At 34.2% G+C, this 15,415-nt stretch overlaps 1 protein-coding gene and 1 long non-coding RNA gene across 6 annotated transcripts in view; one reads left to right on the top strand and one right to left on the bottom strand.

Moving 5' to 3' along the window:
* Positions 1–4,311: 4,311 nt before the first annotated feature.
* LOC132611464 (uncharacterized) lies at positions 4,312–5,538 on the top strand. Its single transcript, XR_009571676.1, has 3 exons — positions 4,312–4,502; positions 4,644–4,800; positions 5,089–5,538. It is a non-coding gene; the product is annotated as an uncharacterized LOC132611464 (long non-coding RNA).
* Positions 5,539–12,992: 7,454 nt separating this feature from the next.
* LOC132609453 (dynamin-related protein 3A-like) overlaps positions 12,993–15,415 on the bottom strand; it is a 34,357-nt gene continuing 31,934 nt past the window's right edge. For all 5 annotated transcript variants that reach the window (XM_060323438.1, XM_060323436.1, XM_060323437.1 and 2 more), the window contains one exon: positions 12,993–13,376. In XM_060323438.1, the coding sequence (XP_060179421.1) occupies positions 13,358–13,376 (19 nt within the window). In that variant the 3' untranslated portion in view covers positions 12,993–13,357. The remainder of the gene's footprint in view (positions 13,377–15,415) is intronic.

Below are 15,415 nucleotides of genomic sequence, written 5' to 3'. Positions count from 1 at the left end.
CTTCTTCAACCATTTCATTTTGAGGAGTTGACACTTCCATGACAATTGAGGAATTGACATCCTCAAATGAATCATTCATTCTTTTCATGGCTTCTCCATTTTCTAAAACGGATTGTTGGAGGAGATTTCGCTCTTCCTCCATTTTAGCTTCTCAATCTAAGTATGTTTGGAGCATTGCCATGATGCCTTCATATCCGGCACTTTGTCCTTCACTTGTCATGTTGTTGTCCCTGTCAAACTCAAAAGCACAGCTAGCATTTTCGTTAGAACAACTTGGGGGAGGGGAAGCAAAATAATTAGGACAATCACCCCAATGTCCACCTTGACCACCACATATATTACAAATACTCTCATCATAGGATTGAGACGGTGCACACATCTCTCTCCCGGGAGCATATTCACAATCTTGCCAAAAGTGGGGTCCTTCACAATATGCACATGGGTCATCAAAATATGGATTGCAACCATCAAACCCATTTTCGTTTTCATTCCAAGATGCCATGTTTTTTTTTTTATATAAAAATAAAAACAAGCAAAGAAAACAACTACACTAATATTTACGAATTTGGACCAAAGCAAGCAAGCTTAAATCCCAAACTAACCTAAATACGCCAAATTGTTCCCCGGAAACGGCGCCATTTTTTATAATGTCCAAATACACTCCTCAAAGAGAAAGTGTACACGGTCGTATGCAATATATTTACCCAACTATGAGTCGGGGTCGATCCCACAGGGAACAATATGCTAGGCAATTAAGAAAGTAGGGAATTTTCACCAACTAAGCTAAAGCCAAACGATAAATGGTATTTTGGTTTTTGTTTGAGAAAATTATAACTAATGCAAAAATGTGAACTAACCTAGAAAGCAAGTAAAATGATCAATGGCCACAAGCATGGATAATAGGAGATTACACTCAAGTAACGATCCAATGTATTTCACGATTTTACAACTAAGAACGGGTTTATGTCAATAGATAATGATTTCTAAAATTTCATTGAAAGTCTTCCAACCAAATCAATGAATTTCACTCTAAGCTTTTCCAAGCCTTAGAGTGTGATGTTAGGTACAATCAATTTAACCTCAAGTAACTATCCTCTTCCGAGCTCAAGTTATTAGATGAGTTTAATGACCCAAGTTCTTGTTAATTAATCTTTCCCAACCTAGATTTCCTCTTCCAAGCTCAATCTAAGTAAATGGGTGAGTCCTAGGGCTAGCTAATCCCTTTGGAAACATTCAAGAACGAGATTAATTAAATCAACAAAGACTCACTTCAATAGCAATAAGAATCATTCAATACATAAGCATAACAAGAGTTTCAAACCAAACTTTAATCAAGAATATTTTCACAATTAAGATTCAAGTAATGGAATAAATACTACACACTTAGATATGCAATACAAAACAAGGAATTGAAGAAAGGATTAAGAAATATCTCATTGAAGTGCTTCCAATCTTCTCCTTCAATGTTGTAGAAAAACCCTAGCCTCCAAAACTTGCAAAATGACCAAAGATGATAATGTTTTGCCCTAAGCCTCTCTTTTGTAGCTCCTCTAATTCTTCCAAGTTCAAAAGAATGTCAAAATCTGCCCCCATATTTCTGTTTTTGCAATTCTGCCCGTTTTTGCAAAACTGTCCAGTTTCGACAGTTTTGCAAAAATGTCCAGTTTGACCTCTTTTTGACTTTCTTTTCACTTGGTTTCTTCCGATCACTCATTTCAGCTACTTGGCTTGTTTTGCTCTATTTTGTTCCATTTTGGTCAATTTTGATCAATTTTGCTCTTTTATGCTCTCCGGGCATCTTTTCCTACAAAACAACATAAAAACACAAAAAGTAACAACAAAAGTGCTTAAAGAGTCGCAAAAACTTAAGGAATTAGCATCGAATATCGCGTAATTTCACGACTCATCACAAGTTCAGGTATTCCTCTCTTTAGTCTTTGCCTAATCTTCAGTTTCTTTTTTTTCATCATCTTCTGAACTTTCTTTCCCTTTTCAAAATTTCTTCAAAATTTCCATTTTCTTAGCTAAATTTCGTGGTTGTTGAAGGAAAGATGAAACTTTTAGTTTATAATTTTCGTCAAACTCCAACTTCTTTCTGAATCTTACCAATGTCGAGGGAAAGATTGAAACTTTTAGTTGAAAATTGGAAAAAAAAAATACAGAGGAGAAGGATTCTTTTACAGTTTTTCCTCTCAATTATGACCATTACGTGTTCGTGTGCTTGTGCAGCATCAAGTGTGCCCTTACCTGGTTTTCCTTTTCTCTTTTTATTTAGGTATACATATTGTACGCTTGCCTGAGCTGTTTTTGTTTCTGATCTCCGCCGGTAGAACTTAACTAACGTGCTATATATGCATATTGACCAATGTTAACATGTAAATATGTATTCATATTCGTCAATGCTAAACATGTAATTAGTAATGCTTAACATAAAACATGAAACTCAAATTTTACTTTAGTGTTTTCCAGGCCTTATTCCTTAAATAAATAATCGGAGAATAGCTGTAGAACTGTCGAATATGAATCATAAAAATGATCAAACTCTTGAAAAAATACAGGCTGACAAAAGGGCTACGAGATGTGAATCATATAGACTGGAGCACCTGACAAAAAAGGACACACTTTTAACACGATAACGGGCAAGCAACGTCGAATTTGGAACGTGGCGTCTTTGGATAGTTCAGTTAACGTTTAATCATCTAATGCTTCGTCCTATGATTCTGCCAATTTTTATATCAAGAGAAGTTCTCTCTGCTTCTCACAAACAGATTCAACATTAGGTACAAAGCATTAGTTGTATAGTAGGGAGCCATGAGTAATTATAAAATCAATATTTGCTTAAAATATTCTATTAGGAACAGTATTAGTTGCCTCTTTTCCAAGTTAATATCTTCTTATATTGAAGTACTAATGTGCAGGGTACAATTTCAGAGAATTTTGTTACTTGAGTAATACACACAACTAACTTCTGCAACGAGCTGAATTTAGGTAGATGAATCTCTTTGTTCACAATTGTACATTTAATGTTCTTCCCTGCTACATTGCCTTCATTATAATTTACCTCGATAAATTGTTTCTCTTTACATGTTGGAAATTAATTGCTGATTGTTCTCCTTACTTCCCATTGATAGGTTCTATCTGGAATGATTTTGGCTTTATTACTCAGTCTTTGGATATTATGAGCGTTTTGAAGTTGTCATTTTAATGAATATGTAAGGTTATATTTGTCTCTAGAAATTCTCTTGAATTGTTTGTGCTTGAACCTAATAAGGAGCCACAAGATGATAAGGAGAAAGAAGATGATAAAGTTATACTCCCTCGATCCCACTGTATGTGAGACGATTCGGAGCACGAGGGTCAAAGTATCTAATTTTCGGTGTGAATTTGGACATAGAACCTTAAAAAATTTTGATTTTTTTTACATATTTAAATGATACATAAAAAAGTAAAAGGTGTGACGATATTAGCATACAATTTTAACAAAACTATTTTATATGCCATGTATACATTAAGTAATGTCAATATCACTAAAGGAGTATTAGTCGAATGTTATGGCCAGTAGTTTGGCATGTCGCCTGTCGGATATTTCGTACAAGTCTTTTGCTTTAACATTTTTTAGTAATACTTTTCCTCCCTTTAGTGTCAAATTATCCGAATTTATTTAGATGTGAGTATTCACAGTTTGTACACTAAATCAATAGTGTTAAAAGTTAAAGAGTCATCTAATGTGTTTCTCACTCTTAAGTTTCTTATATTTCTCATATCAACCAAACTATGTACATCTTTATGATCACATTTATGTACAACAGAATTTTTTAATAGTGCTACTTTTCATAGGTACGAGGAAAGCCTATCAAATTGCGGGTTCATAGAAAATTAGAAAAGGATAATTACTGTCTCAAATAATTGCTTCCAGGTCCATCTTTTGACTTTGGTATTTGCCTTTTCCAGTGTTCATTCAAGTTGGGAAGTTGGATGCTAAAGCAGTTCGTCCTCTGTTTATCATCTTTATATATTGTAGACTACAAAACTTGAATGGATTATAATATTGTCTGGTATCTTTGTTTTTGCTTTTTGCCTATGCTAGGTGTTTTTTGGGTTCACTGGTGTTTCATAAAGAATTGCTTTCATGTGCAGATTACGTGATTTAGCTAAGTCTGATGTGAAAGTATTCACTCAAATAAACTAAAGGAATCAATAACAAGGTACATAGTGAATAAATACAAAGATGATTGTCGCTCAAATCGATTAAGTCAGTGAGGACTTCTACCTTTCGGACCTCCAAGGGACAAGATCAACAATTATAATATCTGGATTGCTTATTTATTTGCTTATATATAGTGTATTGTTAATTGCACGCGTCTTCATTCTTTATCTTTTGTTATTTAATTCTGCAGATGCTGGAGTTGAGCAAGTCAATCTGGCAATCAAATTCTATTCTTAGTGTATGCCAAATTTGATTATGTCTCTTAAGGCATTTAGTCAAGAATTCTTTAGAGAAGGTATGTAACCTCTTCTTTGAGTGCATAATGTTGATGAGAAATAAAAAGGAATATCGAAAATTCGAGTGGCTGAAGCTGAAGCAGATACTTTCGAAGTTAGTGATTCGATCTTTTGATAATCGATTTTTTGAAAACTTTCAGCTATCAAGGAGACGAAAAACTATGTGAAGTAAAAGAGTAAACGGTCGGAGATGCCCTTGTAGATGACCTACCCAGCTTTGGAAGGACATGGGTGGATAATTATCACCGGATTTGATCCAAAAAACACAGGGCGTAGTTACCTTATTCTTTTGAGAAGGTAAAACAAAAAATCTTGGTATTCAATTACTAATGATGCATAAGCTCATAGGTCAGTGAAGTATATAACCATCAATTTTCACGATTGTTTGCTAAATGCACATAATTGTATTTTTACCTTCAGATATTATTGATTATAGTTTGTGCATCTATAAACTACCTATCAAACCAAAAAAAGGATTGTTTCTAAACTACATTTCTAATTAGATTTTTGAAGGCAACATTCTTGATCGTGCTTCACCAAATTTATAGGAAATTGACTGGTTATAGTGACATATTTATTCTTCAGGCGTTCTTCTACTGGAGATTCTGATGACAAGAAACTGACTGGTTATAGTGACATATTTATTCTTCAAGGGTTCTTCTACTGGAGATTCTGATGACAAGAAGATCAGTGAGGAGCAAATGGAAAGCTATTGCTTGGTTGATTATCAAAAATCGATGTTGAGAGCTACTGTCACTTTATTGAAAATGTTAATCTAATTGTAAGTTTTTTGTTTGCTTGTTCTGTAATGCCAACATGACGGGTAACAAAGACAAAAAGGTTGAGAGTAATGCATGTTTCACGTAGTCATATGAGAGTATACCTCCAGCTAAAGAATATAGTGACTTTTCGTCTTTCTGTGTGAATGGTATGCCTGCTTTGGCATCTCATTTGAGATTTGTTCATTTTTAGCAGATAGCACATATGTTCAAGAGCTTGAAATGTACCTACTGTATATTTTTAAGAATCCTAGGGTCTTTGCCCTCACTAAGGAGATAAAAGATTCTTTCGACTTTACATTGATAGCTTTTTTTAATTATTTATGGAAGGCTACAATCAGTCTCACATATTGTGTTGAAGAACCTTTTGAAAGGATTGATTAACAAAAACAAGTCGGGCATATATGCCCGTGCAACAAACAAGTCGGGCCTGTGCCCGTGCGTTTACTATATTAGAAGCATGAGTTGGGGGTGGTTTGGTCGTCCACCCCAACTCATGCAAAAAAAAAAAAAAGTGAATCTCATATTAAAAAAATCAAGCAATATAATTTATTTTTTTAAAAGTGGATCTCATATTAAAAAACAATCAATGTCAAAAAAAATGTGCATCTCATATAAAAAATCAAATAATATTCATGTAATTCTCAAAGTATTTCCATTATGTCAATAATGGTGGATTCATTGTCACATGTGTATCAACCCATTAGTGGGAGCAAATGAAATTATTATACAGCAAAAAATATGGACTTTATATTATTGCCTTTTTTTGAAGGTTAAGTAGCCAAATCATACAATTTCCTTTCTTTTCTTATATTAGCCAGAGATTTAATCTAGATATTTAACTGTTGTATTTGCTATTCCGTCATGTTATTTATTTTTTATGTTTACTAAATAAATATACTTAAAATATTTATATTTTAAAATAAGATAGAATTTAATTACTTTTTCATTTTTGTTCTTACTCTAATAAATGCGAAAATAAATTAATGTCGTAAAAGAAAAAATAATATTAAATGGAGATCAAATAATGAATAAGATAAATTAGTCAAATCATAATTTTAATTGTCGTTTCCTTAAAAACAATGTTATATTAATCGTGTTTTGAACATATTATATATATATATATATACATAAAAACAGTGCAAACTTATGTATGTTTATTAGCAATATAAAATATATATATTATCACTATCCAAACAGAACTACATACATATAAATATACTATAATCCAAAGTGTTGGACGCATGGCCGTCCGGTACAAATAAGAAGAAGTACAATTTGTTGTGAAATCTTTGTGTTTTCGTTGGCATGGTTATGATTGTTTTGTCCCTATTATAGGAATTGCTGTTTCAATTATTTACTTTCTTTTAAAAAAAAAAAACAATTGCTATTTTTTTGATGTAACACGTTGGAGTTTGGACCACGACTTGACAGATCCAGGCTGGTGCCTTTGCGGGGATCGATTATTTTCGTTGGCCATAGTTTCAGAAATTTGAGGAAAGTTTTTCCAGTGTTCTGCGAGTTCAGAATTAAAATGCCCCTAAAAAAATCATTTTGAATTAAAATATTCTAATAAAAAAAATGTTACAAAAGTATCTTTAGCGCAGTAATTTATTGTGCTAAAGCAGTTCACGGAGACGGAGCCGTTAACTGCTTTAGCGTAATATTTTACTGCGTTATAGAAGTTGTTAAAAAAAATTCTATAATGCAGTAAAATACTGCGTTATAGAAACAGTACCAAAAAAAAAAATGGCCAACTTTATTTTTTGCAACACTTAGTGCTTTTTTCCATACTTTGACCAATTATTAGTCGTGTGTCAAGACTCCGAAACATCAATATTTTATATAGAACCTGATATTTTTTTTTTGCGTACAATAATGTAGGCTCAATACATTAAGGATACGTAAACGTTCGGATCGCCATTTTAGGGGTTGAAAAGGTTTCCGAAGTAAGTTTTATTTGTAAGCTTTAGGATTAAGTGTTTTATATACATAGGCGTCTATTTTTGTTTGAAGACTTGTTATCATTAGCTTAAGGTTTTTTTATTTTTAGGGTATAGATTTATTGAAAATAAAGTCGTTGCCAAAAGATTTTTAACTGCTTTAGCGCAGCAAAAGATCTTTTTTTTGTATAGCACAGTAAAATAGCGAGCACTAAAAAAAATTGGCAAACTTTTTTTTTTTTTTTTTTGCAACACTTAGTGTGTTTTTTCATACTTTGACCAACGATTAGTCGTGTGTCAAGACTCCGAAACATCAATATTTTATATAGAACCTGATATTTGTTTTGCGTACAACAATGTAGGCTCAATACATCAAGGATACGTATACGTTCGGATTGTCATTTTAGGGGTTGAAAAGGTGCCCGAAGTAAGTTTTGTTTGAAAAAACTTAGTGTTTGACTGTAAGGTTATTTTAGTCAACTTTATATGTCGAGAAAATTAGTCAGCTTTATTTTCAAAAATTGAAACCGCAGAAGTGAAATTGACATTCACAGCTACATTACCCCGGGATTTTTACGTTGAAATCTATTGCCCGCTTAGTCGTTCAATGCTAATTTTGATTATGTTGGTTGGAGAGATGATCTTGGGCTATCTTTGTGATTTTTGAAAAAGTCTCTTTAGCCTTTCCAGCCTACCATTGCATAAATAATATCACTAGTAACTCCATTTGAGCCTATGACCTTTTCTTTGATTGCCACATTACAAGCCTTTACCCTTTTTGATGAAAAGTCTCTCTTTTGAACCTTTACCTCCTTGAACATGAAATTGTGAATTTGAGGCTAAAAGCCTAAGTTGGGGGTGTTAGTGTTGCTTGAGAAGTGGTGAAAGTTAGTGTTGTGGAAAAGTCAAAAGAAAGGAAGAAAACTTAAAAAATACAAAAAGATTGCAAACTTTTTGTGCAAAAAAAAAAAAGAAAAAAAAATAGAAATCAAGAAAATGGTTGCACAAAAAGAAGTTGGAATAATTGGGGAAACTAGTATGCAAAGGAAGGAGTGATGTTTTGAAATGAAGAGGAAAGTGGACAAAAGGTATTGTGTAGTGTTCAAGGAGGGCGTAGTCACTTGTATCCCAAATACTTATCCTACCCTTCCCTAAGCCTACATTACAAGCTTAAAAAGTCCATATGTGATCTCTAACCAAATGTTCTTGAGTTAGTGATGATTGAAAATAAGGGCAAGCTTATGGTGTGATATTTGTTAGCACTAGAATTTCTTTGTTGAGTGTGAGTGACTCTGTGTATATGTCCCTAGTGTTGTTGTTGTTGTTGTGAATATAGTGATTTTGAGACTTTCTTTCTTGTGAGGGAATATGGATTACGATAGATTGGTGATGTTCAAAAATTTCAAGTTGAGTCAAATGAGCATATCTAGTAAGCTAGTGGTTTGAGTCACTTATTGAGGCTTGAGTGTTGTCGCTTGATTGTTTTGAAACTCCATTGCATTCTTGAAATTGTATTTTGAAATGAGGGAGCTATTTGGTTGAAGTTTCACATGCTTGTAGCCTAATTATTTGTACCAATCAAAGTCATGTTTTTGTGCTTAAAGTGGATCCTCATTGAGATTTTGGTTTTGATTTGCTTGAGGACAAGCAAAGACTTTAAGTTGGGGGTATTGATGTGCCGTGAAATTACTGGATATTCGATGCTAATTCCTTAAGCTTTTGTGACTCTTCAAGCACTTTTGTTGTTACTTTTCGTGTATTTATGTCGTTTTGCAGGATAAGATGTCCGGAGAGCATAACGGAGTAAAATGGAGCAAAAATGGCTTAAATGAACCAGAACATCACCTGCGAATCACATGTACTGCATGCGAGTCGCAGGTGCTGCAGCATCTATTGGCAGAGATGGCAAAAAAAAGCAAGACGGTGGTGCAGCACTTGCGAGCACCACATGCGAGTCGTATCTTATGTTGCAGATGCTGCACCACAGTTGATTGAAGATGCAGTACTTGCGAAGATTTGGTGCAACCTGTGACTCGCAAGTTGCACATGTGACACCAAGTGCGATTCGCATGTTGTGCACGCAGGGTATTTTTGTTCAGGTTTTGTTCTCGTTTTGGCACTTCTATAAATAGAATGATAGGGTTTGTAAAACTCATCTTTGGCCATTTTCATACAAGCTTGGAGGCTAGGGTTTCATCTACACCATTGGAGGAGAAGATTGGAGCACTTTAATGAGATATTTCTTAAACCTTTCTTCAATTCCTTGTTTTGTATTGAATATTTAAGTGTGTAGTATTTTCTTCTTCCACTTGAATCTTGTTTATGATATTATTCATTATCAAGTGTTGGATTAAATCTCTTGTTATGCTTAGGTATTGAATGATTTTTATTTCTAATGAAGTGGGTCTTTGTTTCTTTAATTAATCTCATTTTGAATGATTCTTAAGGGAGTAGCTAACCCTAAGACTTGCCCATTTACTTTGATTGAGCTCGGAAGAGGAAATCTAGGTTGGGAAAGATTAATTAACAAGAATTTGGGTCATTAAATCCATCTAATTACTTGAGCTAGGAATAGGAAAGTTACTTGAGATTCAATTGGTTGCGCTTAATATACTCTAAGGCTTGGAAAAACTTAGAGTGAAATTCATTGATTTGGTTGGAAGACTTTCAATGAGATTTTAGAAACCATTATCTATTAACATAAACCCGCTCTTAGTTGTAATATCATAAAATATATTGGATCGTTACTTAAGAGTTCCTTGTATCCAAGCTTGTGGCCATTGATCATTTTACCCGCTTTCTAGTTAGTTTTATCTTTGTTACTTGTTAGTTTCAAAACCAAAAAACCAAATATTGAAAAAGTGTTTGGCTTAGCTTAGTTGGTGATAATTCCTTACTTGTTTAAATCGCTTAGTATATTGTTCCCTGTGGGATCGATCCCGACGTTGGGTAAATTATATTGCGACGACCGTGTACACTTTCCCTTTGAGGAGTGAATTTGGACGTTATCACTTATTCCCATCAGGTATGTTTTTATATAGTGATCGTTTACAAATCAAAACTAAAATTACGAGAGAAACAAAATATATCAACAATTTAATCGAGGGTCGGATCTATATGTTTTTTCTTTTGAAAATTGAGTGAGTTCATCACATATGTAGTAACTTTTCCCTAAATGTTTGTATGTAACTTCAAATTCATTTTTCCATAGAAGTATTGACATCTTTATTTCATCAAACAATTTGGACTAAAATTTGATTAAGGTCCTAGACATGGGAGACAATAAAAGGATTAAAATCTGGAAGGTATGCGCACGTTGTTGAGAGTAACTTGTTACATATGAAAAGGCTTGTCAAACTTTGCTTTCATTGTATCTTATTCCTTTTGGTATCTTTTGTTTTGATGAGCAAACTTTTTTAGTTAGGTGCTAGTGACAGTTATTCCTGAAATGATGAGTTGGATTTGATATTCTCTTCAACGATAGTTTCATTTAAATAACTAAAGTAATAGTATATAAGAGAATAAACTTAAATAAGTACTACATGTAAAGAGTCTTTTCCAGCTATTGTAAAGTCTTCACCAGTAATTTCAGAATTGGGCTAATAGGTATTAAGATAAAATAGAGTGCTTTATTATATTGAATCCATATAGATATTTATCACACATGTCTACTTGAATATGCTTATATCTTAATACATAATTTTTGTAGTCGTACATCTTTGAATAATTTCAAGGTATATTTTTATGCTTGATTTTATTATTGTTATTGTTCTTGTTGTTCTTATTGTTATTATTGTTATTGTTATTGATATTGTTATTGTTATTGTTATTGTTATCGTTCTTATTGTTATTGCTGTTATTGTTATTGCTATTATTATTTTTCTATTTTTTTTACAATTAACTTTAGATTTATGTTTTGTTGCATATGTAACTAAGAATTCTGAAGTTTTCATAGATATGATATTTATAAATATCTCACAAACGCGAAATGAATATTTGATAAATAAACAAGCACAATGGAGAACCAAAATATGTAAAGGAGTTTTACCAAATTGTCAAGGTATATTTCCATGCTTGATTTAACTTTGTTATTGATATTACTATTTTGTTTTTGTTTATAATTAATATTACACACTAATCTATTGTCACAGATGTAACTAAGGAATCTGAAGTTTTTACGGATATGATATATATAAATACCCCATGAATGTGAAAAAGTATTTGAAAAATGAACAAGTACGACGAATAATCAAATTATGTAAAAGAGTTTTATCTAATCGCTCGTGCGGGGAATGACTGAATGTATTATGAATGTATAATAAATTTTTGTTTGTTCTCTCTTTGGAATACTAACTTATATGACTATTATGATTACATGTATACTTTTTCCTTATATAGAGCGCGATATATAAATTAGCATTTTCAAAAAGTTGTATTTATTTTTTCGGGACATGCAGTCTAATTTTATAAATAAGAAGAAAAAAGGTAAATGGAACACAATTGAACCATATGTGTTCTAGAATTCTGAATGCTTAAATTTCTATCATCATTTCTTTTAAAATTATAATGATAGCAAATTACTTTACCTTTCTCCACTTAAGAAAAATAACCTTTAAAAAAAAACATAGGTGGTTTGATCAAAAGAAAAAAGTGCTTCTGAATAGCAGTTAAAGTAATTTTTTTTTTTTGCTATCTAAAAAATGCTAAAATTTTTAGATTCTCCCTACAAGTATAATTTTATTTATTCTAGTAGGTACTTTGAAGTTTTATTATTTTGTGTTTTGTCAAATTATTTGAGAATCATTTTTGTTAGTATTAAAAAAAATTATGTTTGGCCATTTGTTTCTAAAAGTGCTTTCGTATTCCCAAAACTTGGCCAAATAAGTCATAAGTTAATTTGTAAGCTAAAAAAAAAAGTCAATATAAATTAATATTTGATTAAGTTAAGAACTAAGAGGAAATGTGTAATTAATTAATATATGTTGATAAGAACGTATATAAAAACATGTAAAGTGAGTTTCATATAAATACCAATGCATGCGAATAACTTTTTTCCTATTTGCTTTCTATAATATTTCACAATGCGTAGGAGGCAAAATTACAATTGTAATTTTATTTAAATAATTAGATTAATGTTCTCAAACAAACAAGATAATAATTATGTATTTGCCTTCTGTAATATCAATCACGGCGCGAATAAATATATTAGTATTTTTCAATAATAGAATATAAGAAAATTGAGAAGTGGGGTACAAGAGCTTTCCTTAAAGAAAGTAAATAAATTTTTAGATTCTCTCGATAAAGCCGACCAAAGAACCAGGTCAGGCCGTACACTGTCATAGACTTGTATAAGTTAAATTATCTCTCGATAAAGCCGACCAAAGAATTACTGACATATAATTTCTGATATATCAGATTACATAACCACCAATCTATGAAACGAGCATTAACATATCTCAAATGGAGTTTCCTTTCAACAACACCCCATTAGAAATCATAATAAGGGCTTTGGATGTAACGATGAAAATACTTACCCGCATCAGCTGTTTACACTAAACAATAATTAACTTTAGTAGTTACAAGGGTTGAGTGATAAAAGTTATATGAAAGAAATGTTTTGCATTCATTAGTTAGGTACAAATACTGCTTGCGGATTTAATATACAGAAGCTACTCAACGCAGAAAGCACAAATCAGAAGAAAAGGAAAGCACTGTAAAATTTTGATGTGTTAAGCAAAATACTCAAACAATATCTCATTGGGGAGAGTGGAATGAAACTGCCGAACTTTTCCATTGGAGTAATAATATGCCATGCCAGTAATTTGCCCAATTACAAGTAACTCACAAAAAATATTACGATACAAGTTCATCTACTAACTCACAACAGATATTACTATACAAGTTCATATACCTAATACATGCTTCAATAATTCCACCAGGTTATCCTCAATGTAACAACGAACCAATCGATGCTGGTAGAGGCAAAATTGTATTAACTCACGCAGTATTGTGTATAAGATTCTGATTACCTAGAGTTCAAGCCGCTTGATTTTGAGTGCGAGTTTGAGGAACGGTGAGAAAGTTTTGGCAATGAATCCATACTGTCGCTTGAACTTGGGGTAGAAACATCAGCTACGAACTCATCGAGTGTCTAGAGAAAAATGGGAAGAATCAAAAGTTTCAGCTTTACATTTTAATTAGTGCTTTAGCAAACCTACTCAAATAGAAAAAAGAGATAAGGGGAGGATTCCATGCAACAACAACAACAAGCCCAGTATAATCTCATCATGTGGGGTCTAGGGAAGGTAAAGTGTACGCAGACCTAACCCCCACCTTGAAAGATAGGGCGGCTGTTTCCGAAAGACCCTCGGCTCAAGAGAGGAAAAACAGGACAAAAGGTTAGATAGGACTAAGCATATCGAAAACAATAAGAAAGCAAGGAATAACAAAAGCGAGAAAGTCATGGTAGAACAGTTCGGAAAGAAAGGAGCATTACCTACTATAGATAACTAAAATAACCAAAGTACAACAGCCCAACAAATATAAGCAGCAATCCAATGCAGAAATCAAATGGCAATAAACAAATGAGCAAAACTACAATTACTATGGTGAAAGGATTAGCCACCTAGCCTTCTATCCTAATCTGAGTCCTCCACAACCTCTTATCTAAGGTCATGTCCTCGGTGAGCTGAAACTGTGTCATATCCTGTCTAATCACCTCTCTCCAATACTTCTTCGGCCTCCCTTTGCCTCTCCTGAAACCGTCCATAGCCAACCTCTCACACCTCCGCACTAGGGCATTTGTGTCTCTCCTCTTCACATGCTCAAACCATCTCAGCCTCGCTTCCCGCATCTTGTCTTCCACCGATGCCACTCCCACGTTGTCTCGGATATCTTCATTCCTAATTCTATCCCTCCTAGTGTGCCCACACATCCACCGCAACATTCGCATTTCCGCGACTTTCATCTTCTGAACGTGAAATTTCTTGACTGGCCAACACTCCGTCCCGTACAGTAAGGTCGATCTAACCACCACTTTGTAGAACTTGCCTTTAAGTTTTGGTGGCACTTTCTTATCACACAACACTCCGGAGGCGAGCCTCCATTTCATCCACCCTGCACCAATACGATGTGAACGTCGATATCCCCATCTCCCTGTATAATAGACCCAAGATACTTGAAATTTCCTTTCTTTTGAATGGCCTGGGTACCAAGCCTCACTTCCTCGTCAGCCTCACGCGGTAGGCCACTGAACTTGCACTCCAAGTATTCTGTCTTGGTCCTACTCAATCTAAATCCTTTAGACTCCAACGCCTGTCTCCAGCCCTCCAGCTTATCGTTAACTCCGTTGCAAGTCTCATCAATCAGGACTATGTCATCCGCGAACAACATACACCAAGGCACCTCACCTTGTATTTGTCGCGTTAATTCATCCATCACTAGGGCGAATAGAAACGGGCTAAGAGCTGATCCCTGATGCAACCCCATCATAACAGGGCTCCGAGTCTCCTCCTGCCGTCCTTACCCTGGTCTTAGCTCCATCATACATGTCCTTTATCGCTCTAATGTACACCACAGGTACACCTTTAGCCTCCAAGCATCTCCATAGGACCTCTCTTGGCACTTTGTCGTAGGTCTTTTCTAGGTCAATGAATACCATGTGCAAGTCCCCCTTCCGCTCCCTATACTGCTCCACCAATCTCCTTACAATATGAATGGCTTCTGTAGTCGAGTGCCCCGGCATGAATCCAAACTGGTTCTCTGAAATAGACACACCTCTCCTCACCCTCATTTCCACCACCCTTTCCCACATTTTCATAGTGTGACTTAGCAGCTTGATACCTCTATAGTTGTTGCAGCTTTGAATGTCACCCTTGTTCTTGTACACAGGAATCATTGTACTCCACCTCCATTCTTCCGGCATCTTCACTGTCTTGAAAATGACATTAAACAACCCAGTCAGCCACTCCAAGCCTACCCTGCCTGCATTCTTCCAAAATTCCCCAGGAATCTCGTCAGGTCTGGTCGCTCTTCCCCTGCGCATCCTACGAACAGCTCCCTTAACCTCCTCAACCTTTATACTCCTACAATATCCAAAGTTGCGACGCCTATCCGAGTGCTCCAAGTCTCCCAACACAATGTCTCTGTCCCCTCCTTTGTTCAAGAGTTCATGAAAGTATGACTGCCATC

This window comes from Lycium barbarum, chromosome 9, assembly GCF_019175385.1.
Source record: "Lycium barbarum isolate Lr01 chromosome 9, ASM1917538v2, whole genome shotgun sequence".
Classification (NCBI taxonomy): Eukaryota; Viridiplantae; Streptophyta; class Magnoliopsida; order Solanales; family Solanaceae; genus Lycium; species Lycium barbarum.
The sequence above is the reverse complement of the archived record's forward strand: the minus strand, read 5'-3'. Positions and strand labels throughout refer to the sequence as shown.